This window comes from Monomorium pharaonis, chromosome 9, assembly GCF_013373865.1.
Source record: "Monomorium pharaonis isolate MP-MQ-018 chromosome 9, ASM1337386v2, whole genome shotgun sequence".
Taxonomy (NCBI): domain Eukaryota; kingdom Metazoa; phylum Arthropoda; class Insecta; order Hymenoptera; family Formicidae; genus Monomorium; species Monomorium pharaonis.
The window spans coordinates 17,903,084-17,931,002 of record NC_050475.1 but is presented as its reverse complement, the minus strand read 5'-3'; the positions used below and the strand labels follow the sequence as shown (position 1 = coordinate 17,931,002).

Here is a 27,919-nt window from a genome sequence, read left to right as displayed (position 1 = left end):
TTAGATAACAAAACCTTGGCGTTTAAAATGGAGTCTTGAAGAAATTTTAAGTTCAAGTTTAAAGATCAAGTTTCAGCGTCGCGGAAACGGCTTTTTTCCTCCCACCGGAGAAAAGTCAGTTGCAAAACGGTCGACGAATATATCTGCAAGTTCAAGTCCACTGCCACTGCAATAATACGTGTCCGAGGGCCTTCAGAAATTTTCTCTCTTCCGCTTTGCCAAGGAGAACCTTGCCAACTCCGCGTTGAAACGTTAGAAAGGCACGCTCTATACCGGAGGAGAGATCTAATTCGCCCGATCGAAAATTCGAAAACTCCCTCGTCTTTATTTGTACTCGAGATACCGGAATCTCGTGCGAAAATTAGAAATCGACCGTGACGCACGCGGAAGAGGACGACGGGACAGAGGAGATTAGGAACGAAACTGGACGACGAAGCGGAGCGTTTTGAAACGGTACGCGTTTCGTCACGCTAGCGTGTGCACCGCGTACGTGCGTATCGTCGTAAATGCAACAGTACAAGTGGAACTGAGACGGCAGTCGAAGGAAGAAGAAGAAGAAGGCGACCGAGGGAGACGTGGAGGGACCTCGACGTCGTCGTCGTCGTCGTCAGCGCGTCGCGAGAGACCTTGGCGGCTTGAAGAGCGTTACCATTTTCGCGGGGCGTAGTAGCGGATTGACGCAGGTGTGGACCGATCGCGCGGTGCCACGTGAGTACACGATCGAGTGCAAGGGTGGGGCGCGAAAGGGCGCGGGCGTTTTCACACGGAGGGTGGAAAAAAAAACGACCGAAGGCGCGAGCGGAGTTCGTTCGGAAGAGCGAGCCTCGTGCTGACGAACGGAAAAAAAATCTGTCGCGATCTGATCGCGACGGTGCGACGCTTCGTTAAATATCTTAACGCTATTAAGTTGCTCCGAGCTCGATGTTTTTTTAAAGCGCGCAGTGTTTTGTTTTTTCATTAACATAAAACGACGGGTTCATAATCTTCAGAAACCGTGAAGGTCTTCGACGAACACCTTTAACTCAGAAGTGTTATATTATTAATAAGGGTAAGAATGTATTTTTTTAATAAATAATTTAACATACGTACAGAAATAAACGATGTCGCTGAGGTAATTAAAATGTTAACGGTAAAAAGGTATAGATAAGAGAACAATTTTGTTGGACTGAAGATGCTCAAGTATAATAAGCAATGCTTCAAAAAAATGTTCATATTCTACCAACTACCTTGAGCATCTTGCATAATTGTTTTGATGATCAAATAAAAATTATAATATTTCAGATTCGTCTATCAAACTCACTAAATTTTCGGACACCTCGGCAAAATCGCTTTTTTCGCGTGACTACGAGAAACAATCTACTTAAATAAACTGCAACTTTCTCGTGTAAATATCCGTGTACTGTGCACTGAGAAAAAAATTTTGGTGATTTGACAAAATTTTTCAACTAAACTAAAATTTTGCCAGTTCAAGAACTTATTCATTTAACTTAAAATGCACAAACTTCAATTCAAGTATTTACACATACAGTTATTTGAAATATATAAATACCTAAATAGACGAAATTTAATTTAGTTGGAAAATTTAGTCAAATTAACATTTTTTTTTCTCAATGTGTTAATGTAAATATTACGCGGAGAGGCGTTCACGCGAACGCGACGTCTCTGCCGCTCGTCTCCGCCCGGAACAAAAATTCACTGTCAGCCACCCCCCACACGCGCGCGTCCCGCGTCGCATATTACGCGTCTACTAGCTTTATGCCAAACTAGAGCGCGCCGTGCTAAAGATAGGTCGTTGCAGCGGCGGGAATCATCGGGTGTGCAATGCACACCAATGCACACCGTGTGCGTCCATTACCGGCGCATGCAGGGAGCAAGGGCGACCTTGGCCTTACGCGCGCTTATATAACGAGGAAGCGGCAGATTCGCGAGCTCAGTCGCATTTCGACGCGGGCCGAACGGAACGCGCAATTTCCGGATGCATTTCTTTTTCTCCCCCTCCCCCGCGTTTCTATATCGATCGCGATACGAGTCATTAGAACGCTCTTCGCGCTTTTCGCAAGAGAACATTACTGCCGATGTACTGCTAGGACGTTTCCATCATCGATTTTCACGCGCCAACGCGCAGAAACGTTTTCCTTTTTTGCTCGGGTGCAAAAAAAAAACCGCTCGATTAAAGAGCGGCTGTTTTTTTTTTCGCGTAATTAAAAGAGCCGTCGCTTAGAGTTAAAAACCGCGGTTCGATTTTTTCTCCCCTCGCCGCGAGATCACCGGGTTTCGTTCCGTCGCGATCGCGAACGGTCGGAAACTTCCACGAGGTCGTTACTGAAAATGCGAACGACACACACGTGTTGTTGGTAGCCGCGCGATCGGAAAAATATAAGTGCCATTAAAGGAGCGCGCGCGCGCCGCTCCGACTGATCGGCTGACCGGCGCGCGGCGGTGGGGAGGATCTCGCCTGCCGTCGGGAAAATCAGCGTCTCTTCTTGGCAGAAACGGCGTGTTTAGGCCCGTGGGTGGCGGCGGTGGCGGCAGACCTCGCCGTGGCTCTTCCGCTTTTTTGACAGATGCGAGCGTCAGTGCCGCGCGACGCGTCGCAGTGCCCATCGAGTGGCGTCGTGGTCGAGGTCGAGGAACATTGTTTACGCGGTGCCACGCTCGTCTGCGGTGAGTTAATCCGAAATGCGCGGTTGCGAGATCACGAATCCGTACGAACGTTCTGGGAATTCTGCCATCGATCGGCGAATATGTTCCTCGAAAAAAATATTAGTTATCTCCGAAAGAAAAAAAAGGAAGAAAAAAAAAACAAATCGGATTTAGAATCTCATATTCTGTCCTATTTCTAGTAATTCGCGTTTAACTTTAATCTCGGTTTAACTTACTTTTTATCTTTTTCTAATTTCGAAGAATTGGAAAAAGATAGAATAAGTGAAGAGAGGAGGATAAAAGTCAATTGGTTCAAAGGGACGTGAGTTAGTGTCCTTCCAACGAATATATGTTACGAGTTTCCAAATGAGACTTGTATTTCGTAATCTTTATTCAACTGCGCACGATGCTGCCTAATAATAATAACAACAAACGTGGTAGGGCTGACTTCGCGTGTACATCTGTGTTGAAAACTGATTTAACGCGGCCTTGATTTTCTTTTTTATGGTCACGCGTCGTACGAGATCACATCTGCTGAGCAGCAGCCCGAACGTTCATTAGATATGCAAAAAAAATCTATTTGACTCTTTTAGTTGGCTCCGTGCAAACCAAACGTTACGTCAAACTCGTCGGTTGAAATCTCTTCAGCGGACAGTACCGCAAAGATTATTCTAACGACACTTTGAGCGTGCTTCAAAATGAAAATTTGGCATTACCCGTATGCACTTAATGCATCAGCATTTTAGGTCTGTGTTTATTCTTCGACCGTGAGATCATCGCGAAACTTATCATAACTGAAATGCGCAAGTAGTTGTCGCGCGATAATTTATTGCTTCCTTTATTGTTCTTTTGCGCATATTTCAGATATCAAGAGATATTAGTTTGCTTCGCATGATTCTAGGACTGAAACGATTCCAAGCCACAGAGTGAGAGGGCGAGATTACGCAATATCAATACGAGTTTTCAGGTAAAAAGATGTTCACTATATCTCGATATTATAGAAGCATTCCTACTTCGTTTTGAATGTTTAGTATTTCTATTAATATATAATAATACAACAAATTAATTTAGCAATTGTCATTTTATATCAAGCCAATAAAATTAAATTAAATAATAAAGGTTTCAATTTTATAAGTTTTGAAGACGTGAGTTACATTACATTTACACACACTTGCACCATATATCTCATTAATATTACATTGATTGACATTTTATGAAACATATCCCTTTCATGTCACTGAGATTTGAATTCAATTTCGCAAATAACCATCGATATCGTGTTAACGGCGTACCCTCCCTCCAGGTGACCCACTGGCGACCGCGATCACGAGGAAGGATGGCCATCAATTCATTATTACTGCTTTGGGCGTTGGTCGGCCTAATTGGCCGAGTGCACGGCAAATGCAGCTTAGCGCCGATCGCCGACAACGATCGGTCGATCGCCTACGCGTGCATCCACGGCGACCTGGGCGACCTCGACGAGCTCTCCAGCGAGACCGAGTGGATCGAGTTCTCGGTGTCGCGCTTCCACGCGATCCCCAACGACGCGTTCCGCCGATTCCCGCATCTGCGCCGCCTGTCCTTCTACAATTGCCACATAAACGCGATCGAACCCGAGGCATTTCGCGGCCTGCAACGGCTCGACTGGCTGATATTCCACGGCACGAGGATCCACGCGGTGAGGGCCGCGTGGTTCCGTCACCTGCCGCACCTCAGACGACTGGTCCTGGACAGGTATCGCGTGTTTGCCTCTCGCAGTCCACGAGCGTCGCTCGATTATAAAATTACAATAAGAAGAAGATAACGCGACGGAATTCGGAAATATTAAAGAAGAAATTAGCCTTCTTTTTTTCAGCCCGCGGAAATTGAATTGATCCTAAAATGATTGTGACATAGGAATTGTTGAACTCTTGTTATCGATTAAGGACCTTTTTGTTTCATCTCACCCGTGGCAATCGACGCCACATTCGTGACTCATACAAAATGTCATCGATAGCAATATTGTCCTACGTCGTTATATCAAATTCGAGGACGTCGATAGATCGAGGCCACGTGCAGCAGCTTATGTAAACCGTCCGACGATTATACATTCGGTAATGTCGACGACCCAGTTACTTGCTCGCTGCACCGTTGCGACCATGATGTCATTCGATGTCCGAATATTGACGATTAGATATTAAACGCGATTAGTAAAGACCGAGGAGTTAAGCTCAGTTGCCAATTAAAAGTTCTTCTAAAAGAATTTCAGAATCCAAAGAATCTATGTGAAAACGATATATTTTCGCAACGCTGAGATTTTTAACTATTGTAATATTTAATTGTTATTCGTCAACTGTTTAATTATTATTCTCTCTTGTTTTGATTTTGAACCTGAGAACACAAAATTCTCCGGTTTTTTTTTTTTATTGATCTTGATTCGAATATCGAGAAGCCGAGAGTTAAAATGCGCGCTTGCGGCAGCACACGAAGTAAGTAAAGCACGCGTCTCTTTTTCACCAGATGCGGCCTGGTGCACGTCGAGCCCGACGTTTTTCGCATGTTACCGCGACTGGAGACCCTGGACTTGCGCGACAATGACCTCGATTGTCTGTCGGTGGAGGAGCTGTCGCATCTGACCGCGCTCAGGACCGTGCGCATCGACGGTAACCCGTGGCTGTGCGAGTGCCGCATCAGAATGGACAAGTTCTTTCGCGAGAGATCGATCATCCAGGAGATAGAGTGCAGATTTCGACCGAAGGTCTGCCTCATGCGCCGAAATCCACAGTGCATGACACAGATCGAAATCCCGCTTCTGCCTCCGACGATAACCATCGAGCCGATAGGAGGTGGTCTCCAGGTAAATCAATTGTTTAGGGCTCAATAACGCAATACATACAGCGTCAGTTTTTATATACTCTCTAAATTATAATCAGTGAGAAATCACTGAAATCAGCAAAATAAGTACACTGATCTTTCAGTAATTATATACTAATTCTAACATAAAAATCATTAAAGCCAATGGATAATCATTAATTATCACGGTTAAGTATATCACTGCGAATCAGTGAAAATACACTGATTACAATTTAGAAAGTATAATAATGGTACAATAATAATAATATAATAATAGTATGTCTAAAGAGATCCAAACAATTAATCAAATTTTTATTTTATTTATATGACGATAATTGAGGAGCATTTATGGGAACCAATATCATAGAATGATTTCGATATTTACAAAGAAAGAACGTTTTTGCTAAAATATCTAAAAATGTTGATACAGATTAGAAAATAATTTTTTCGAACCATCAAAATAATTATTAAATATGAAGGCACCATGATTAAGCACAATGACGAAAATACTGCAAAAAGTTTTGACATTCTAGCAACCAGCTCAAGCGTCCCACATAATTATGTTAATAGTAGATTTAACAAAATTATCTTCAAATCTGTATTCAAATAAAGATAACTTTAACCGTCTTCTTTTTGCGAATAGACACCAACAGCACACTGAGAAAAAAAACGTTCTTAATTTGACGAAATTTTCCAACCGAATTAAATTTTGTCTATTCAAATATTTTTATATTTCAATTAACTATATAAATACTTGAATTGAAATTTGTGCATTTAAGTTAAATGCATAAATTCTTGAACTTGCAAAATTTTAATTTAGTTGAAAAATTGTGTCAAATTAACAATATTTTTTTCTCAGAATAAAAGGATTGAGATTTCCGATTCAGACGAATTCAAATTGAATTTCGAGAATTTAAGGAGACATCGTGAAAGCGTTAGATAAATATTGCGGAGTTTTCCAAACATATCGTCCGTCTCGCGATCTTGTGAAATAAGCTGCGACCGCTTTGTGCACCGATATACCGGCAGTAAGGCAATACGGTTTGAACCGCGTTGTTTTTCGAAGTATCGCGTTTCAGGAGGGGGATCGAACCGTGGGATGAAACAGAAACGCCTGTATCATAATTGCGTGCCTGATAATATCGCACAATGTGTCTCTCTCGCGGGCGTCTCTCGCCGCCGTGCGTTTCTTCTATCGTCTAAAAAGCCGTCCTTATCGTCCGCACGTATCGCGGGTGAAAGTCGAAATTTAATGCTAATGCTTCGCGCATGATAGCTAATTAAGAATGTAATTGCGCTTCTAACGACCGTGTAATGTCGTTAATCTCGGGCGTCTCTATTCCTGTTAATCGTTTTCATACACATGAAGGAAAAGCAGACGCCGCAATTAATATAATTTAGCACGAACATGAACGCGAAAATAAATGCCATAAATGAGTGTAAACTGCTAGGCGGTATTTAATTAGAAACAATCAAAATTATTCGGACGCTCATTAATATATGTTGCAAAAATTAATTAGATGCGATTTCTCATCCATTTCTATTCATCATTTTGTTGATTTCTCGTAATAGAGAATAAACAAATCTCTCAAACGTTCGTCATTGCAATCGCAAACTCGGCAATTTCAAGATATACTATAAAAGTCAAGTTTTATATAAAAAAAACAGAAATAGAAATTCCCTTGCAGTAATACTACAGAAAATCTCATGCTCACTTTAAAGATGTATTATATATAAAACTCTGCAAAGTAAATTGAAATTGGAAATGTGTTAATATTTATTATAAATAAATTATATACATATAAAAGTTTTTTTGTGAAAATATTAAATTTTTATTTATCGGTCTAATATTCTCCAATTATTATATATTAAATTTCTATTTAACAACACATTTTATAATTTATTTACATGTTATTAAAATTGAAATTACTTCAAAAAAATGATTTTTTACATAAGTACTTTAAATATTCAAAATATCTTATGCAAAGTTACATTAAACCCCATTATGCAGATATAAGTGTAGATAAATAAATTATATTAATTTACAGAATAATTAATCTATATCATCACAATGAAACTCTACATAAATCATTTTAAAGCATTAATATACAAAAGTTCAGATTTTATTAATTTTTAAATTACATTTCTATTATATCACATTTCTATTTCTCTATTGAGATAATTTTTTATCCCAGAGAGATTGCCGCAAAATATTTTATATTATTTTCACATATAATATGGAACAAGGTTCTAAATATTTTTTCATTATTTTGAAAATGTAATACATCCACTTAAGAGACAATAAAACAATAAAACAATAAAATGTAATCGTTCGCGAAACTGATTTATTAACACTAGAACAAATCTATCGAAAGAATTGTAAATTTATTGTTTTAAATTATAGAAATTAGCTTGTTAGAATTTCTGTTGATCCTTGTGGAGATAAAAAGACGATTGCACAATTTATTTTCCATTAAAAGGCCTGTTTTTGTAGTCGGGGAAAATAAAATAAACGTTGTTTCTTGTATTTTTTTTCAAGCAATCCGATGGTTAAAATTACTAGTTAAAATCATGTCATAACAGGAATAAAAAAGTTGACTTTAAATTGATGAAAAACAAGTGGTCGCGAGATAAATATATGCATCGTTGATACTGTTCGTGTTTTGATATTAAGAAATCTAGAACATTTTATAAAAATTCTACGTTTACTAGCGAAATAAAGACGCAACGGACTTTTGCTTGCACGAACATGTTCGAGACGGCTTCCCCTCCCCCCGACTCGGTGCAAACGTACGAAAACATTATGTTGCGTTTGACATCTTCGAATTGCGAGTTTCAAAAACTACAGAACACAAATGTCTACCTTATCTACTTTATTTTCCCCAAATAGGCCTTTTCGCAACAGCCTTCTTTCTGTATACATAACATTTAAACACATCAAAACACGCTAGCTATCTCATACCGTTAACTAAATCAGCAATTTTGATTTGCTAGTGCGCAAGCTAAAAATGCCGTTGTCGCGCTTGAAAAACGTCTCGTTTCCCTCCGAAATAATTCAATAAACAAACAAACAAACAAACTCACCTTATCGGACGGATCCGCGATCTTGGCGGCGGCGCAGCCGCCGCGAACGGCCCTCGCGTATCCGGCATCCCCTCGGGCGTCCTTGTCCACCTTCGGCGGTTCCTTCCGGGTGCCGGCGGTGGTGACGGTGGCGCGCTGCCTCGCCTCGAGGCGGCCGCCGAAAGTCGCGCGCGACATCCGGACCGACACGACGCCCCGCGGAAAAGCGTTTGTTGCCGGCGACGCGCGCACACGTTGTCCGCCGCTCCGGCGAAAACCGCGCGCGACATATGGCGGACGCCGCGGATCACGTGATCCGCGGGACGCGCGCGGGCCTGTCTGCGCGGGGGACGACGCCGACTTCCTTCCGCCCTCTTCCTGCGCCCCGGGGCGGCAAGGGGGACTGGGCTGCGGTCACCGGCCGGCGACACGCGATTCCCGAAGGGGTTCGTCCACACGGTGCGTATTCCTGTATTCCCAATGCGCGGGAACGCACGGCGGTGATCGAGAGAACGACGACGCGATGGACGCGGGAGGGGAGGAGGGGCGAGAGTCGCCGAGGCTCGAGCGAGCCGGGTCACGTGACACCCGGGGCTATCGCCTTGATTGGCTCGCCGTGGGATTGACGAAAAATCGCGCGCGCCGATACGAGTCGCGTAGGAGGCAAAGGTTGCAGCGGCGCGTTATCGTCGATGCGATTACTCCGCGATTGTAAGCTCTTAACTCCGTCGCACGGTCCACGTCGATAATTGCAATTTGACGAATCACTCGGTTGGACATTGGGCGAGATTCGCGAAATCTCGGCTGCCGCGGCCTGTACCGACACACTGCGAATTGAAGGTAAAATAACACATCAACCGTAGAGACGTAGCCGCACAGCACGAGCGGATTGCACGCTCACCTCTGTAATCGCGATCGCGTATCCATATATCTTATCTCGCTCTCTCTCTCTCTCTCTATCTCTTTTTCTTTCTGTCGCGCAGGAACGTCCCGGCCACCGTTTCCAGACGAGCGCGCTGACGTCGCTGGACCGTCTGCCAGACCGGACGACGTGGATTCAGATCACGGGGCTGCAGATCGAACGTCTGCCCGCGTACGCGTTCTTCCGCTTCGGCAACAGCTTGCGCAGCCTGGATCTGCGCGATTGCTCGATCGGCGCGATCGAGCCGGGCGCGTTCGCCGGTCTGCATCAGCTGCAACGGCTCACGCTCGTCGGCAACCGGCTGCCCGCGGTCGCCGCCCATTGGTTCGGCGATCTCGTCGCGCTCCGCCAATTGGTGCTCGTGCGCAACGGCATCGAGCGCGTCGAGCATGGCGCGCTGCGCCCCCTCGCCGGCAGCCTGCAGCAGCTGGACCTGCGTTACAATCGGCTGCGTTGCCTACCGTTGGACGAGCTGGCGCATCTGCGGCACCTCGAGCGGCTCGAGATCCTCGGTAACCCGTGGTACTGCGACTGCCGCAGGAATCTGCAGAGTTACCTGACGAACCGCAACGTCGGCTTCGAGATCGCCGGTCGCTGTTACGACACGGACGAAGTCCTTGAACCGGGCGACAGATGGCAGCACCCGCACGTAAGTGGCGGCACTCGGGAGAGAGAAAATCTGAAAGCGATTCCGATAATTGGCATTCGAAAACGAAATGTTCAATAATTTAATCCGGTTCTCTTGTAAATAAAAACTAATCCCATATCTACGTTAACGGAACAGTACGGTACAAAATAATCACTGATGAAGTCAAAATCAAGAACGAATTTAATTTACCGATTAGATCCCTTGGGAAAAGGCTTAAATTACTTTAGATAAACCTTTTATATACCTTAAATTACCTAAATATTACCTAAAAATTTCTTCAGTAAACTTTTTAATTTGTAAGGTAATTTTGAAAATTTTAACTTCATTTAAAGTAAATTTTCCTAAAGGCGAAGCAAAGAAGCAAATTTGAAATAGGTCCTTAAACTTTCCAACTAGTCCAAACTTCCAACTTCATTAAGCATTTCTAATAATAATAAGCAATCTCAGATAGCACAAAATATTATCATAAATATTTATAAACATTTTACAAATTTTCAAAAAATATTTTTTAAAGATTATATTATTATTTTCCATAAACCATTTAGAAATGTTACACAAATTATTATTAACAATATACAGAATATATTTTTAAAATGTACTGAAAAATATTTATGGTATATGAACTTGAAATATTTTTTATATTCTTTGATAATAATGGTATAAATATTTATTTTAAATATTTTCATAAATGTTTATCATAATTTTTTTTATACCTGACAAACTCGGACATAAAAATATGTACAAAATATTTATCATAAATATTTTTCCTTTTTATAGTAATATTTATTTACTTCAGCTTATTTTTCCTTTTTATAAATATTTTATAAATACTTTATCAGTATTTTGTGCTATCTGGGATCTCTAATATCTAGTCTCTTTTTACCTCTCTCTCTTTTTTTTTTAGACCGACCTGACAACCTCGGTTGGCCATGTGTATTGGACCACTTTTGATGACACTCTGAGCCAGAGAAACATCACCGTGATAAAGCCGATCATTGAAATTCCCACAGAGAGACCGCCGGTCCACAGAGGTACCTGTGTTCGAGATAAGACCAAATTGTCGTTACAGATTTACACTTGTAGCGGCATCACCTCGCTCAGCGAATTGGACGTCTTACCTCAGTCAGCCCACACCATCCGCATCGTCCTCTCGAATCTGAAGACGATCCCGACACGAGCGTTCAGCCGTTTCAACGGCTGGTTGTCCCGGCTGGAATTACGCGACTCCGCTGTCGAGACAATCGAGTATCGCGCATTTATTGATCTATATAATTTGGAGCAGTTGTCGCTGCACGGCAATCAGCTGAAAACGGTGACCCCCGAGGCGATGGAAGGCCTGACGAATCTGCAACATCTGGACCTCTCGCGCAATCACATCTATCGGATTCCCAATGAGTTATTCAACACTCTGCCGCATCTGCATAGTCTTGACATATCCGAGAATTATATGAATTGCCTCGGCGTGGAATACATGGCGCGCAAGATGCCGAATCTGTTTTCCCTCAAGGTATCGGGCAACCCGTGGAGTTGTCTGTGCGGTACCAAGCTGGCCAGCTTCCTGGACTCTCGCAGGATACCGTACGATCGCCACTCCTTGTTCGAGGTGAACGACGACTGTTACGTCACCGGATTACCACCGACGCCTTCCACAACGGCGGTGTCCATCCCGTGGACCACCACGACCGAGCCCCCCTCGTTCGGCCTCTACAACGAGACCCTCGAGGGCTCTTGCTTCAAGATTAACGGGTCCACGGAACCACGGTATCGTTGCGTGGGTGGTAATCTGCTGTTGCTGAAGAACGTACCACGCGACGCCGTTTCCATCGAATTCCAAAAGGGTCATTTGTCCGTCCTTCCGGTTAACTCTCTCTACGGTTTCCGAAACCTGCAGGAGCTAATCATCAGGAACTGCGGCCTGAGAACGATTACGCCCGGTGCTTTCAGGGGTCTGGATTCTTTGGAACGGCTCACCATTCAGGATAATCCGCTGACGTCGGTCGAGGCTGACTGGTTCGATATAGAACGTCTCGAGCGGCTGGATCTACGCGGCAACTCGATCCGCTACATTGCACCGGGCGCCTTCAGCAAGCTGCACAAGCTGGTCTATCTGAACCTCGAGGGCAACGATCTGCAGTGCATTTTCACGAGCGATTTTCAGAATATGCCGAATCTACATATCGTCGAGTTTACCGGCAATCCACTCAAGTGGCGCTGCCGCATGGACCTGGAGCAGTTTCTTGAAACGCAAAAGATCAAGTTCATTAAGGTGGAGAACTCGTGCGAGGGCAAGAAGATTATGAGAAACCTTCTCTATGAAAATCGAACCGTTGAGCCGGATTGTCCGCCAGAATGCTCGACGGCAAGCAACGTAGAACTGGAAAAGAGCTTGACATTATTTTTGGCATTTGCATTATTCTTTGCGGTACGGATGCGTTAATCGTTCAACGAATAAAGGCAAAAGTTATAAGGCCAGAATGAAGATTTTCGAAGACTCTGTCTTATCAATAGACGAGACAGTTTTACAAGTTTATCCATCGTTGGATCAAAAATCACGTTCGGATGATAAATAACAATGTTTCGATAAAATATACAGATAAGAGTGATTTCGATCAATAGATAGATTTGAAAGCAAAGCTGCTTCTGCAGTAAGCAAGGATTTGGTATTGTTAATGTTGTCAATTCAATGTGTTCATATATCGCGAAAGCGCTTATAACTAATAAATACATATATTTATTTTTGCGAATGCATATATATTAAACTTAAACTTCGAAGTAACTAATGTATAAATTAGATAATATCGTACATAGGACAACGCTTGTCGATCTCTAGATACTTCGTTAGATTGCTTAGATCGTTAGTACCTGTTTGTCGCACGCAGCACAATTTACGGACGTCGTTGTCACATCAGATACATCACGATGGGAATGGAATCCCAAGTATCGATAATTAATTATTTGCAAGACTTCAGAGTAACTTCGATTAAATTTTAATTAACTTAATTAACATTTAATATTAATATAACTGACAAGATTGCTTGAAATTTTAATTACATAATTTGTTAACTAATTTAATCTTTTTTTTCATGTGTTAAACAAAACATTAACAATTCTGTTTGTAATAAAATATATTACAGATATATTATTTATGATAAATTGATTAACCAAGTTAAGCGAACAGAACTGCTTGAAGCAAAGTTTTTAACGATAAAAAATTAATAATTTTATTTGTATTAATAAAATAGATTACTTAATAAATTGATCATCGATTAAATCTATGAAAAAATCTATGAAATCTTTTGAAAAAATTACTTGAAATAAAAATTTTAATTATATAATTCGTTTCTTAATTTAATTCTCTTTTTAGGCGTTAATTATAATAATTTTATCCATTTAATGAATAATTAAGTTAATCAGAATTTGATTGAACTCTCATATTGCTGACAGAGATCATCATTATAATATAAACGAGGAATTCAGAGGAATGTGAACAAAAAAAGTTACATTAGGCATTGCATTATATTATAATTATATGTCTACGGCAGCAAACATTCACGTGCCATAAAGATTTGTACTAGTGCGACGCTAAAAGTACTTTTTACCTGTGTTCATTTATAATATTTATATTAATATAAAAGGAATGAATTGTACATAATATATTTACTGTCAAGATTGTAACGACATTTGCTACTAAAGATGAGTCTTAATAAAGATTTATTTTGTGCAAAATTTATTTCTCTTCTGTTATTTTCTACCTTATTTAATTGTTTTCATCTGTTATCATTTACATTATTTTAATATTATATTAGAGAACTATACGAATATCGATTGTTATAGTTTAAGTATACGTTAATGTACTTATTAAATGTAAGACATTCCAAGTAGCCCGGCTAGCTCAGTCGGTAGAGCATGAGACTCTTAATCTCAGGGTCGTGGGTTCGAGCCCCACGTTGGGCGTTTTTTTTTTAAGCGTTAAAAAACTTTTATTATAACATTAGAATTAATATTTTAAAGATTTCGCGAAATGAAACAATTTTTAAATAAAATCAAAAATACATGAATAAAAGATACATATGTAAATATATAGCATTATTAAACAAGTAAATTTGTATAAAATATACATCAATAAAAAAGTATAAGTAAAAAAAGAGTTAACTTATAATATAATTTACATAAAATAACGCAAAAAAGAATTTCCACATAAAAACGCTTTTTTTTCGTATGCGAATTAAAAAAAACGTTTTATTAGCAGAGCGTGGTTTCGATCCACGGACCTCTGGGTTATGGGCCCAGCACGCTTCCACTGCGCCACTCTGCTTCATGGCATACCCGTCCAAAAATTCTCAATATTTCCATTAATATTACCGTCATAATTTTTTTATTACATCATGTAATAATTAATTATAATTTGACTTTTCCCTTTAAGACAAAAATGTAATTGAAATAACTTATCATATGCGCATATTTTTTTTTATTTTTAAATCTATTTTTTATTATTTTTGTTTATTATTTTTTATTTAAAAATGTGTTTATTTATTGTTTTAAAAGTTTTCATTTTATTTGTATCATTATAAATATAAATTTATTGTCAAAAAAGTTTCTAAAGACATTTGTTTTTAAAATGTTTTAACAAGAGGCATTATATGTATATTTTAGAAAACTCATAAAGAAACATGACTGACGAAATTTTATCTATATCAAAGTATTAAAAAAATATAATAACAAGAAAAATGATCATGGAACATAAAATAATATCAAGCAACAAAACTTAATAATAAAACAACGATGATACACATGAGTTTCGGTAAATTAATATTCTTTAACTAAATTAAGTTAAAGTGAATAGCTTTTAAAATTAATTTAATTAAGTAAAATTAAAAGTTATAACCTTTTCTATTAGTTATTACTCAATCCTGAGTATAGAATAAATTGTTTACAAAAGACAACGGTAAATCTCACAGAGATTAATCTTTTTTCCGTTTCTCTGTTTATATTATTTAAAAAATCAATAAATTTCCTGGTAAACAATTTTTCATATAAAAATATATATAAATATTTATAAAATATGTCTATATTTGTTTATATTAGATTCTTTTTATATAAAATTTTTGTTTGGTATAAAAAAATAGTAGTCATACTGATAAAACAAGAACTAATTAAAAAGATCATTTTTATATTGCTCCTTTTACAAAAAGTTAATTAAGTATAAAAAATAAAAAAAAATTGCTCATATATAATCATTACTCATATTTGCTCATATGTATATTCCATGAATTATAAATATATATAATTTGTATATAAAATTTGTATTTATTTCTTTACACTTAACTTTTTGTAAAAAGAACAATGTGAAAATTATCTTCTTAATTAAATTTTTCAGTACAATTATTTTTTTTAATATCAAACACAATTTGTACAAAAAAAAGAAACTAGTATGAATATATATGTACATATTTTACATATACTTATGTTTTTATATAAAAACTTTTTTACCGGGTTAGTACATTGTCGTGGAAAAAGATATAATTTATAAGCGAGGATAATCGTCAATTGAAAAACGACCGTCGTTAAAGGAAATTTCGAAAGAATGAGCAATACACGTTACCAGGCCCGTGACTCACGCGTGAGCGCTTCAACGCAGCTCAACAAGCACGAACCTGCACGGTCTAGTCCGAGCTGGCTGGGGAATGCCCGGTACCAGATGCCACGTGTGTACCGCGTATCGCCCGGCCGACGCGAACAATCGATAAAAAGACGCTAACGAAACGAAGCGAAGGCCGCGCGAACGTAACGCACACACAGGCATGCGTCTCTTTGACAGTGCGATGTCACGGGAGACGTCGTCGGCGAGCCAGCGTGATAAAAGTTCGCGATTGATGACATTCACGATTATACACAAGCAGCTTTGTTAGAAAAGAAAAGGGCCAGAGGTCCAGAATTGACGCGATTTCGGAGAATTATCGATAACGTGTTGCGGGAAAATATGATGACTTGCAGCCAATCGTTTCTAATTTTTTTTCCATTCGCTACTTTAAGCGACGAAATTATGTTTAACGACTCAAAATTCGACGAAATTATGTGACATTTTAAATTCGCGATTCCGCGATTTAATTTTCGAGCGACGTCCAAATTCGCGCGCCCTTTACGCGAACCCTTGGGATTCGCCTGACCAATAAGAAATCGAGTTAAATAGCCGGAAATTGTCCACATGTAATTTGCAAACGGACAAGCCTAAATACAAATGGATCGTATAAACGCATTTGTTTTTATCATTACACGAGTGCCAACTTGAATAACGTTAAACGCGGGTGTAAGTAGAAAAGCGCGAGCGACGATGCAAATAAGTTTGCGACATAAGCGCCGAATGCGAAGCATGTGTTTGTGGAAAATAAATAACGCATCGGTCATCCTTTCTTTCTATTTTAGTCAATAAAAGATAGATGGCGCCGGCAGTGCTGTCGTTCGATACGCTCGCGACAGAAAGTAGGACGGGCGGACCTGCGGATTATCGATTTGCGATTGGGAACAATCTCGAATTCCTTCCAGAGAGAATCCTCGAGACGTTTTCTCCGACCGGGGGGCATTTGGTCATTCTTGCCCGCTCTTTTTCGCGATCGAACGTTAATCACCGCGTGACTCGCAGCTTGATTCACGTAGTGCGACGTAACAGTCGCGAATCGTCGACGAGCGGCGGCCATCTTTCGGCCGAGGAAATGATGCAATCGATGGCACATTTCGACGTCGCCCGCCGTTTGTTTTCGCGAAAACGGCGCGCGGCGGTGCCGACGGGTTTCCCGACGAAGCCGCCGCTCGTCCGTCCCGCGTCGGGATCGAAGTCCGTGGCACGGCCGGGGAAATCGGCGACGCGCGCCCGCCCCGAGAACGGAGCAGCAGAACGTTTCCGTGGACTTTAATCCGCGTAGGTCGAGCGAAAGTCGCCAGCTGGCGAGAGCTATTTTGAACGGCGCGATGCGACGTTGCCACGTCTCCCCTCGCGTCGCCGTTGCGATCGAACAAGTTCAAACACGTGCCCCACCGCGCGGTTTTGCCCGCTCGGCACGACAGAGAGATAACCGCCACGGCGACGTCTCGGCGCAAAACGACGGCGTTCAGCACTTTTCCGTTCAGCCTGACGACGGCTCCGTTCTCGCCGCTTTTAGGCCTTTTATTACGGCGACCCGCGGCTGCAAAAGGGGGTCGCCGTTTCGCCGAGATTCAATCTCCCTCCACCGGGCGGAGACGGCGAGGACGAAGGACCGTCGAAAGGCGGGATAAAAGACTCACGTGAGACTTGAATGCGCGAGAAATCGGAGACTTCGAATTCCGAAGGCTCGGAGTAATCACGGAGGGAGACGGGGACGCGACGCGCGGCAGGATTCCCAATCGAATTTCAAAATTAAATTGCGGGACCGCTTTGGACAATTTTTCCATACGCGTCATCGTCTCCCGCGACGACAATGCCGTTCGGCCGAGCTGGACAAGAAATCAGGTTGCTTGAAGAGAGCGCGAAGGCTGAGAGAGAGAGAGAGAGAAAGAGACAGCCCGTGATGGAAGGAGAGAGGAGGGGGGGAGAAGAGGATGGAAGGGAGACGGAGATCCGAGAGAAAGGAAGTGCGGCAACGTGGCGCGACTACGTGAGCGGAGATGCGCGGCATGAATATAGCATCGCTTGGTTCGACGGGGTACGGCGGGAAGGAGGACCGGGTTCCACTGCGGCGAGACGAGGAGGGAGGGGCGAGTGGCGGGAATGTGAGCGCGGGAAACGAGGGGCGAGGGGACGAAGGCGCGGAAAAGTTTACGCGGGAGTGGGGATGCGGCGTGGCTGGAGGTGCGGCGTGTTCCGTAGCGCCGCGGAGGAGGAGGAGGAGGAGGCGCGGGGGGGCGGGAAGGCCAGCGGGGAAAGGAGGGACGCGCCGCCGGCTGGTCGCAGCCGCGCGCGCGTGCGGTACACCAAGGCAACGGTGTTACTTGGATAGGCTGACGACGCCTTTTGGAAATTTGACGAAACTCATCCCGTTCGTCTTCCTTTAGTCCTTTACTCCGTTCGAACGCTCCGCGCGTACACTGAATACTGCTGTTTATCCTTATTCTTAACCTTAAACTGTAACTTGCGTTCTTGATTTACTTGAAAAGTTGTGATTAGCGCGCTTCACGCTCGTTGCTTTGGGGGAAAAAAAACACGCGTAGACGAAACAAAAAAATAGAAAATGTAATCGGAAGGGACAGATCTGAAATTTCGATACTGACCCAAAATGTAAAGTGTAAGCTTACGTATAGAATTTTGTTACGCGAGGCAATTTCTTTTTTGCCACGCGGAAACCGAACAGTTTTAAATTGAATTGAGAGAAAAAGGGGAAATGACTTGCGACAAACGAACTTATCGATAGGTGAGAGTGTTCCCTCGAGGGGCGACGCGCCTCGACGGTGATTCGAAATAAAGATCGGAAGCCGTGCTTAATCGGTAGATAAATAATTATCGCGGGTAAATCAATTCCGAGAGATACGACACATCTAATTTCTTTTTCTTCTTCTGGCCGCTAAAAATTGATTATGGTTTAGATGGAGCCATCATTTGAGCAAATTTTCACCAAGAAATCGCAAGTCGGACCGTTTTCATTTGTTTATCGCTCCTCCTTTTGAAAATTTCATTATCTGTTTTACGAATACAAAAAGACTATTGAAATATACGATAAGCGTCTATCTCTTTTTCTTTCTGTTCTCTTTCGAAACGCGTTTTGTTCGTCGGGCACAAATAACTTTGCATTCTTTTTCTGTCTTTTTTTTTAAGGAATGGAAGCCTCTTTTTAATTTTTGATATTTGGAATTATTTTGAAATTATTTCATACATGTTGATCTCCGATTATGCGGCGCGTCATCTCGCAGGATAAAAAAACGCTGCCGGAGGTGAATTCCGCTCGTAATAATGTTATCCCTCTACACACGCCGCTTTTATATGAAATCCGCGACTTCGGCCGCGAACTTCGCGAAGTTCAGAAACGCGCTCTTATCTCTCCTTGTCTATCATGTCTCGGCGTAAAGCGCATTTCTAACTCGCAGTCTCAACTCGCGACCAATTAGAGGTCCGCCAGCGGGGAAGCGTGGCACGTGGCGCGGCCAAGTAATTGGACGTAAAATGGGAAAAGCGCGAGACTCGAAAATACACATATTATCGTGTAACACGGGACTTAAGACGTTAAGTCCCACGTTGGGCTTCCGATCCCTCGCGCCCCCGCTCCGTCGTCGGTCGGACGACCGACTTTCAAGGCTCCGTCGCTCGACGACACGTCGTGCGGCAACACGAGGAGGCAATCCTATGCACGCGTGTGCATGCTTGCGCGTGCGAAACCTCGCCTCCGCCTCGGATCGGCACGCGGAAATCGTCGACGGTCGTAGTTCAGAAAACCGCGTCGATCGTGGATCCCATCGATCGCACATGGGCGGCATATTCGAAAACACGCACGGCGTAAGCGGGTGCATTCCAAAATCTTCCGTTCCCCCGAGTCGTTTCTCGAGAAGGACCGTCGTCGTCGGCCGCGCTCGTATATCGGTGAAATCGTGGAAGAGAGAGAAAGAGCGAGGGAGAACGAGAGAGAGAGAGAAAGAGAGAATGCCCGCGCGCGTGTGTGTGTACGTACTGTACGTGTGAGGTCGAGGGCAGAGAGAGAAGAGAGGAGGGAAACGGGACTCCCCTCTCGCGCCTCGGCCACTCGCCGCTCCTAGATAGTCCCCACTCCGTCGCCACTCCGCCGCCGACCGCAACGTCACCGTTCGTCCCCTCACTCCTCCTATTTCTCTCTCTCTTTCGCGCGCGCGGATTGTGCGGCGCGCGCGGACCTGCCCAGTAAATGTGAGGCTTCCGTTCGAGGAGTTTGTGTATCGTCGAGAGAGCGCGTACAGGCGCATCGTACACAGATAAGTTGTTCGCACCCTCGGCGACGTCGTTGTCGCCGTTACGGATCGTCGTCGGCAAACCATCCCCCGGGCGTCAACATGCCGCTGAGCATCGGCGTTAACCTGCGGGTAACCGGCCACTGTAACCAGGGCGGCCGCAAATACATGGAGGACATGTTCTGCGTGGCGTTCCAACCGACACCGGACGACAAGGACCTGGAGTACGCGTTCTTCGGGATCTTCGACGGCCACGGCGGCGGGGAGGCCGCGACCTTCGCCAAGGAGCACCTCATGGACATCATCGTTAAGCAGAAGAACTTCTGGAGCGACCGCGACGAGGACGTGCTGCGGGCGATCAGGGACGGATACATGAACACGCACTACGCGATGTGGCGGGAGCTCGGTACGTGAAATACGATTGCTGTATATCCGCGTGTTCGATTCGTTTGTTCTCTCGTTCGCGCGCGCGAACGGTCTTTCTTTTTTATTTATCGCGCGAATTTTAAATTTGCCATCGACAAATCTGGACCCCCGCGGCGAGGGGGTTAGGCCCCCGTCGAGATTTTCTGTCACCGTCCCGCGTATTTCCCCCACCGCCGTCGCAACAGCCATCGCTACTAGGCCTGATTAGGTTAGAGTTTAGGTTATGTAATTCTTCGAGCTAACCTGAAAATTTGAGTTCGAGGGGCGACGGAGTAGTCGACGCGGCGACCTCTCACATTGCCTTGTGATCTTCCCCTCGCGAATCCGGACCGCGACACGACTTCCGCGCGGCGGCACCGTCGCGCGAGCGAGCGAGCGCGCGCGCGTTAAGCGTAACGGGCACGTCGACCTTGATCGCGCAGAACTAGCCTCGGCTTTGTATCGCAAACACACGTCGTAAACGGCGTTTTTTTTTTTTTTTTTTGAGCAGACAAATGGCCAAGAACTGCGTCCGGACTGCCGTCCACGGCCGGGACAACCGCCAGCATCGCCTTCATACGGAAAGGCAAGATATACATAGGCCATGTGGGAGATTCCGCTATCATTTTGGGCTATCAGGCGGAGGGCGATCCTCAGTGGAGAGCAAAAGCGCTGACGAAGGATCACAAGCCGGAAAGCGGGCCGGAGATGACACGCATACAAGAGTCGGGTGGAAAAGTGGTTAGTAAATCTGGTGTCCCAAGAGTTGTGTGGAATAGGCCTCGCATTGGACACAAAGGCCCAGTCCGGAGATCCACTCATATGGATGAAATTCCATTCCTGGCAGTTGCCAGATCTCTAGGTATATGGCGAAGATTCGTGAATGCTTCTTTGTATCCATTAGTCTTGTGTGCGAAAAGGAGTACAAACAAATCTTTATTTTTTTTTCAGGTGACTTATGGAGTTACAATTCCGAATTGAACACTTTTGTGGTCTCTCCCGAACCAGATGTAAAAGTTATTCCAGTCGATGTTAAGTCGCACCGTTGTCTTATTTTTGGTACCGATGGCCTATGGAATATGTTATCACCCCAAGCTGCAGTAGCTATTGTTCAAGCCACAGACAGACATAATGAGAAACATTTGATAGCATCTCAGCAGACTGGTGGAGTAAGTATTGCATTATAATGGTTTTTATTTGCTGCTCTAGTTTGCCCTAGAATTCGCCTTCTTGCTTTTGCTGAATTTTACATATACATCTTTTTAAGTTTAGAGAGTTTACACTAGTTTATTTATATGTTCAGTTATGTATTTAATATTTAAAATAAAAACATATATAAGTTATCGACGTAATATGTGATACAGTGACTTATACTACATACATATGAATCTTTTTTTCAGCAAGCTGATATGGCACAAATGTGGATAAATCCTTCGAAAAGTCTTGTGGATCGTGCCTTGGAGAGATGGTCGTCAACAAGGTTACGAGCAGATAATACCAGTGTTGTAACATTAATGTTAGATCCATCGGGACCATGCCGTAGCGAGGTACAAATAAATACTCGTTTTAAAAAATTTAAAATTTCTAAAATATAAAGATAAAAGTTCAAACCTTTGAATTCCGAGCAAAGATCTGTAGAAAATATAATAGTCTTTTAAAACTGGTACTTTAGATAGGATTTTTTTTTCTGTTAAAGGTACTATTTAATCAAAAGAAAGATCGTGTTATACATCACGGAACGAACACGCCAACTACGACGAAAGAGTCGGAAAACGTCGAGACAGTCAGTCCAAAAGTTATGACGCCATGTATGCCATGTATACCGCCGCCAAGCGCTTCCACGGATCTTGACATCGATTCCAAACAACCGGACTCGTCGAACGGAAATGAAGAGACTGTCAATCGGATGTCACAGCCGGAGACAGTTTCGTGTCCTGAAAAATCAATTCTGTCAGAGATTGATACTTCATCGGATTTACGAGAGACCGTGATAGACAAGAGTGTCGAAACTATCGATATCGAGGATATTCAGGTCGCCGAAATCTCCTCCAGTCAAATGCCAGAAGAATCCGGAGATTTGGAAAATAAGAGAACAAGTGAAATCAATCACGAGAAATTGGAACACTTAGAAAACGGAAAAAAGCAAATAGCTGAACGAAATGAAAACGAGAAAACAAAGGATGACGACGCGCAAACTCCGATCCAAACAACCCTAAAATCGAATAAATTTACTGAGCCCAAGGAAATCGTAACCGAGACAGGAGTATCCGTGACGCGACAGAACACGTTTTCTGGAGTGAACGAGGAGGCGCTTCAACCTGCTCCCCTTGTAAGCAGGCTACGTCGAAGCGGCATCGTTTCCATTAAGAGTAACAGTTTCGATAACGGCGAAGTGAAAAACATCCTTCTGAACGGATCTAGGCACAAGCAACATCCTTTGTTTTCCGCGAGGGCGGACGTCAGAACTATAAAACGACGACACAGTCTAAGCACCCAGGCTCAAAATGCTTTTGCTGACGTCACACCGACGGCAGATTCGAAAACTTACGTGAGCATGAAGTCGCGATACAGTAGAGTAACAAAATCATCGGTTGTAGAGAGCACGATGGTGGAGGAGACGACGACGAAGAGTGCATCGAAGACGGCCAATTGCGTCAATAATAATCATAATCATAATCATAATAGTAATAGTAATAAACGTAGACACAGCGCAATCACACAGACATCGGTTTCGTCGTCCGGAGTTGATGACAGTTACGCGCAGCAAGAATCTTGCGCGAAGAGGAGGACGCGTTCCGAAGACCAACGGCATAGTCCTACGGATGAAAACAATCCAGCTAATCAAGCGGTAGAAAATGCCAATGCCCGATTAAGTTGGCTCACGTCGGACAGACGATCGGATTCGTCAATGAACGGCGCCACTTTGACGACGCTCTCCTCGTCATCGAATACGTTCCAACGTAGAAGTTTAGGCAAAAAAGCTACACCTGTTAAAACCATTAGGAGATCGTCTATCAACAGTTCGACTCGACTGCAACATCTAAGAGGCAGTTTTGGCCTAAGGGATTGGGACCAAGGAAGAAATAACCGTGCGAATAGCTGTAACAGTAGAAGGACATTAAATAGGACAGTAACGGTAATTGGTCCTACGGACACGACGATACCACAGCGATGGCTAAGGTTGGTTTAATTTATATTCTTTTTTTTTTCTAGGAAATATTTTTTACATGATATATAAATAAAGTCGATTATTTATTTTATGAAATAATATCATTTATATTGAAGATTAACGATTGTAATTACAATATAGATTGTTAAACTTATCTCGTAGATTGCATCTTATCGATGTGTAAAGGTGTTCCATGAACTTTAACTAAATTTGACTTTTTTATTTTGTTTAGATCAGACACAATGGCAGCAACACCTGTGAAAACATTACGTTCGCGTAACGTAGACATCGACGGGCACACAATATCCGCGCAATTAGTTCATCAATACGGAGTAGTGAAGCAAAATCGATTGCATCTACCAAACAAGTTAAAGCAGCCCGCGAACAGTGGGTCGCTGCAATCGAGTAGAGTCAGGTCTTCCTCATTGTCAGCCAGTAAACTTAAACAAACGAACGGTAACGGTGGAAGCGTGAGTACTTGCGCGACCATAAATGCCTCGACAGCAGGTTCCACATCTGGTATAGCTAAGAAAGTCAAATCACCGTATAATCCTAGTGCTCGATCCCTGAGCACGCGATCTCGAATCAAACGTCTTGGAAAGTAAGAAGACGATTAACGGCTGTAGTTTTGTGCGAATTCGCGAATTTACTAGGGTATTACTATTCTTACCCTTCATTTATTATCTGCGAATCATCTAGTTACAGTATAAAAAAACGATTGTTACATGCATTTTGTCTTTAAAACTTTCCCCACTTTTACCTTTAAAACTACATATAGGCTTATATTCAGAATACGCTTTATAAGCTGTGATATTTTTGTAATTTTATCTTTGTCTTATGTCTAATGAACGGATAACGATAAAATGACAAAAAGTGTGCTAACATTTTTAGAAACGTATTCTGAATACAGGCCATTCTCTTTTATTGGAAATGTTTACTATGAATGGGGCCTGAGCACTCTATATATATTTATAGTTATTGTTATTTCGTTTTCAGTGTAGAATGAAATCAGATAAATATAAATTAATTAAGCATTTGCGTAGGTTTATTTAGACGTGTTGAAATTTGATATCGCAATTTTTCGACACAAATATTTATATCTACTTGTGACAATTATTGATTTACCGAATGTACTATTGTATTTTGTTATTGGACTTATTTACACTAATCTTTTATGTTCGTGCGCGTACATGAAGTGCATACATCTTTCATTTTATAATATTGCTTGCTGCATGGAAATAAATTGTTGCGCTCTCCCATTCTATTTATTAAACATTTATTAATCATTAATTCCTTATAAAGGATATACTATCTATATCGATTAAAAGAAATGGAACTAGTCATTCTTGAAAAAATGTCGTTATATTCAAAATTTTCTATATAGTTTACAAAACTGTGCTTTCACAATTTCTGACGGAAGATTATACGTTATCTCTTACATAGAATACTGAAAATGCTAATTTACAAAGTGTTCGTACATTTAAGGCAAGTCAATTGGCATATATGTAGAAAGCACAGTTGCGGGATGATAAATTGTAAATTATTGCCACGACAAAATTATAACATAAATAGGGAAAAAAGATATTCTCAATCTTTTGTATGCTTTCCAATATTCGCGTAGACTAGCAAATGTTACATAGGACAAAAAATATGAAAGTATATAGGCGTAAAGTAGCCTGACAATAAGAAGGTATGATTGCATATGAAGACATGGTCCGTATGCATATTTCATATTAGCACATTCTCAGTGATAACTATTGTTTGCGATAGAACCGATTGTTTTTAGATTGAAGGTGACCAAACGCAATAGAATACTGAATACGGAACGCGAATGCGTGTAAAGTTGTGCACACGCGTGCATTCCTAGAAACAGTTTTCCCCCATTGATTCCACTTGATCACAGTCTTCGACGATAGCTCGGGCAATGAATTCGCAAGCCAAAAAGGCACTGTATTTAGAGAACACTTATGATTAAGCATTGAACTATTTTCTAGTATGTAGTATATGCAATCACACTGATATGCCTTGGCTGAGTATGGAGTGGTTGTTAAACAATTCCGTGTAAATAGAATTGTAAGAAATAATATACAGTTAAGATTAATTGGCAGCTTTTATCTTGCGAGTACATTAATATCAGTTATATAAATTGTTGGATAGATGAATGTCTGGAAAAAAGATTTAAATTCATATCTCTGGGAGAAATTCCAGGCGCATGTCTCGAATAAATGACCACTCTGTATGAAGCACCAAAACGACTGTTTACTATGTGTTATAAAAGTTTAGGATTATACTTAGGCGTGATACATTTAAAGCACAGCTAAAAACCGAGGAATTTAAAAAATTTCTATTGGTACGAACAATTGTACAATAATTATGTTCCAAATGCAAATGTGCACTCTCATTCTAGTGATCTAATAATTAAGTTGGGAGTAAGAAAGATTTATATCTGATATAAATATCTGACATTAATATATATGTATATATATATGTGTATTAATATCAGAATATAAAATACAGCGTATAATAATCTTCTATATCAATTTTTAGAATTATATCTTATTTTGTGCAAAACGAGAACGATTCAAGATGAATATCCATTTGGTTATACAGAAATTACGCATAACGCGTTTATTTACATTTTGTGGAAATTCGCTGTTTAAGTTTCGCTTATTACGGATGTACATCATTTCCTGTTTTGTTTGAATTACTTTTGCATCTACTAAAAAGAATGTTTCAAAGCAAGGATCAGAGTAACGAAATAGAATACATGTATCGAAATTTCAGAATTAATTCACTTTAGAATTTATACATTTCTAAAAAAAGAAGAGAAAATAAAGAAATACCGATGAAATATATTATAAAGTATGAAATGTTAACCACATATATTTATCGATATCATCGAATATTTATTTATTAATTAGCTTTTAAAGATGATTCGATTCTCTGTGTAAATAAAATCCAGCGAATAATATATGCTTGGAGAATATCGTTTGAGGGCTGCTTAGAGAAAAATAATAAAACGAGACGACTGTATCGAATATAAGACCAAAAAAAAAAAGAAGAAAGGGATGACGCGTGCCTACAATAGTTACCACTTGCGAATATATATGTGTGTGTGTGCGCGTGTATGTTGCATGTATGCTTAGATAAGGGATTATATCTCCAAGAAAAGTTTCAAAATGGAACGTTTTGAAGGGCAGAGCCGAGTTACCGAGGAGAGAAACATTATGTATTAGTTAACAGCGAGGATTTATTTTAAAGAGTATTTATCTTTTTTTTTGGTGCATGCCCACAGGTCTCACGCTGCATGTAAATACGGTGTTAATAGACGTATATATAAATACTGAGAGAAATTGTATAGATAAACTTTAAGTGATTATGCGGCAGACAGCAAGCCGCCCCGGGCTTAGCGTTCGTCTATTAAAACATTGTGGGGGAGGCGAAGATCAAATATATCCCCCCACGCAAGCTCGTAGATTTATCATTTGTTACATCGTAGAGATATGATGAAACCGAATATTTTTTAAGAGGCGAAAAATAAAGAGTTATATGGCATGAAGCGTGAGGGAGATGAAGGGAGAACTGTTAGTGAGAAGAAAATATATAGCGATTTATCTCAGGTTAAGAGACTATTGCGGGAGGGGGAGGGGGGTGAGTAAATAACGAAGGAACTCGAACAAATGTGTGATCACGTTTATATAATCTGTATATTTTAATTAAATAAACTGAGATATACAAATCCTATTACTAAACTAACGATTGTTTTTGCGATTTGAGTTTGCGACCGTCGTATCTATCATGAAAGATTAAATTTTACAAATTCTATCGTAAATTCTTGATAAAGTCTACAATTTATTCATTATTTCAATATTTGTTTTAAAAACTTATTATGTGTACATATTCTGTAAAACTTTGCTGATCTAAATTTTTATCTTAAATTATAATTATGGTCGTATATTTACTTGTATATAAAAATTTTTACTAGATTTTTAATGATTTCTTTAAATTTCAATTTTACACCATAATAAAAAGCTATTTTTTCAATGTAAAATTTGTAAATAAGCGCCGAAAAGAGATTACAATATCGACACTGGATATATTTCCGTGATGATAAATGAGCCCTCGGAGGTAATTGAAGAATATCGATATTACCGATTATTGGCATAAACTTCGCCGATACAAACAATTTTAGCTTACAATTTCAATAAAACTGTCAATTTTTAATAATTCAATAATATTAATATCTCATTTTCAACCGTTCACTTAAAAAAAATATTCGAGCCTTCGTAAAGTTGATATTTTGTGACGAATTTTTCAAGCGTGCTGATTGGATATCGAACACTAAAGTTCT

General features: G+C 41.3%; 3 protein-coding genes and 2 non-coding genes across 10 annotated transcripts in view; 3 read left to right on the top strand and 2 right to left on the bottom strand.

Annotated features, from left to right (window-relative positions):
• Window positions 1-9,515, bottom strand: part of LOC105834055 (cytospin-A) — a 57,829-nt gene extending 48,314 nt beyond the window's left edge. The window contains exon 1 of one of the 3 annotated variants that reach the window (XM_012676265.3): window positions 8,560-9,515. In XM_012676265.3, the coding sequence (XP_012531719.1) occupies window positions 8,560-8,736 (177 nt within the window). In that variant the 5' untranslated portion in view covers window positions 8,737-9,515. The remainder of the gene's footprint in view (window positions 1-8,559) is intronic. The other 2 variants (XM_012676252.3, XM_012676266.3) reach the window with 2 other exon arrangements.
• Window positions 39-13,839, top strand: LOC105834056 (slit homolog 2 protein). 4 transcript variants are annotated; one of them, XM_012676268.3, is made up of 6 exons: window positions 39-1,048; window positions 3,545-3,610; window positions 3,947-4,377; window positions 5,143-5,479; window positions 9,522-10,109; window positions 11,014-13,839. In XM_012676268.3, the coding sequence occupies exons 3-6, from the start codon at window positions 3,980-3,982 to the stop codon at window positions 12,544-12,546; spliced, it is 2,856 nt and encodes a 951-aa protein (XP_012531722.1). In that variant the 5' UTR covers window positions 39-1,048; window positions 3,545-3,610; window positions 3,947-3,979; the 3' UTR covers window positions 12,547-13,839. The 4 variants fall into 4 exon arrangements, with proteins under 4 accessions (XP_012531722.1, XP_036147559.1, XP_012531721.1 ...); XM_036291666.1 differs by having other exon boundaries at window positions 3,508-3,610; XM_012676267.3 differs by lacking the exon at window positions 39-1,048 and adding an exon at window positions 1,586-2,664.
• A 151-nt stretch (window positions 13,840-13,990) lies between these two features.
• Trnak-cuu lies at window positions 13,991-14,063 on the top strand. The gene has a single exon. It is a non-coding gene; the product is annotated as a tRNA-Lys (tRNA).
• Window positions 14,064-14,352: 289 nt separating this feature from the next.
• On the bottom strand, window positions 14,353-14,424 carry Trnam-cau. Its single transcript has one exon. It is a non-coding gene; the product is annotated as a tRNA-Met (tRNA).
• Window positions 14,425-19,946: 5,522 nt separating this feature from the next.
• On the top strand, window positions 19,947-27,317 carry LOC105834060. Its single transcript, XM_012676273.3, has 6 exons — window positions 19,947-20,400; window positions 20,911-21,261; window positions 21,351-21,568; window positions 21,800-21,946; window positions 22,096-23,579; window positions 23,801-27,317. Exons 1-6 carry the CDS (start codon window positions 20,097-20,099, stop codon window positions 24,171-24,173), a joined length of 2,877 nt encoding a protein of 958 aa, XP_012531727.1. The 5' UTR covers window positions 19,947-20,096; the 3' UTR covers window positions 24,174-27,317.
• Window positions 27,318-27,919: the final 602 nt, after the last annotated feature.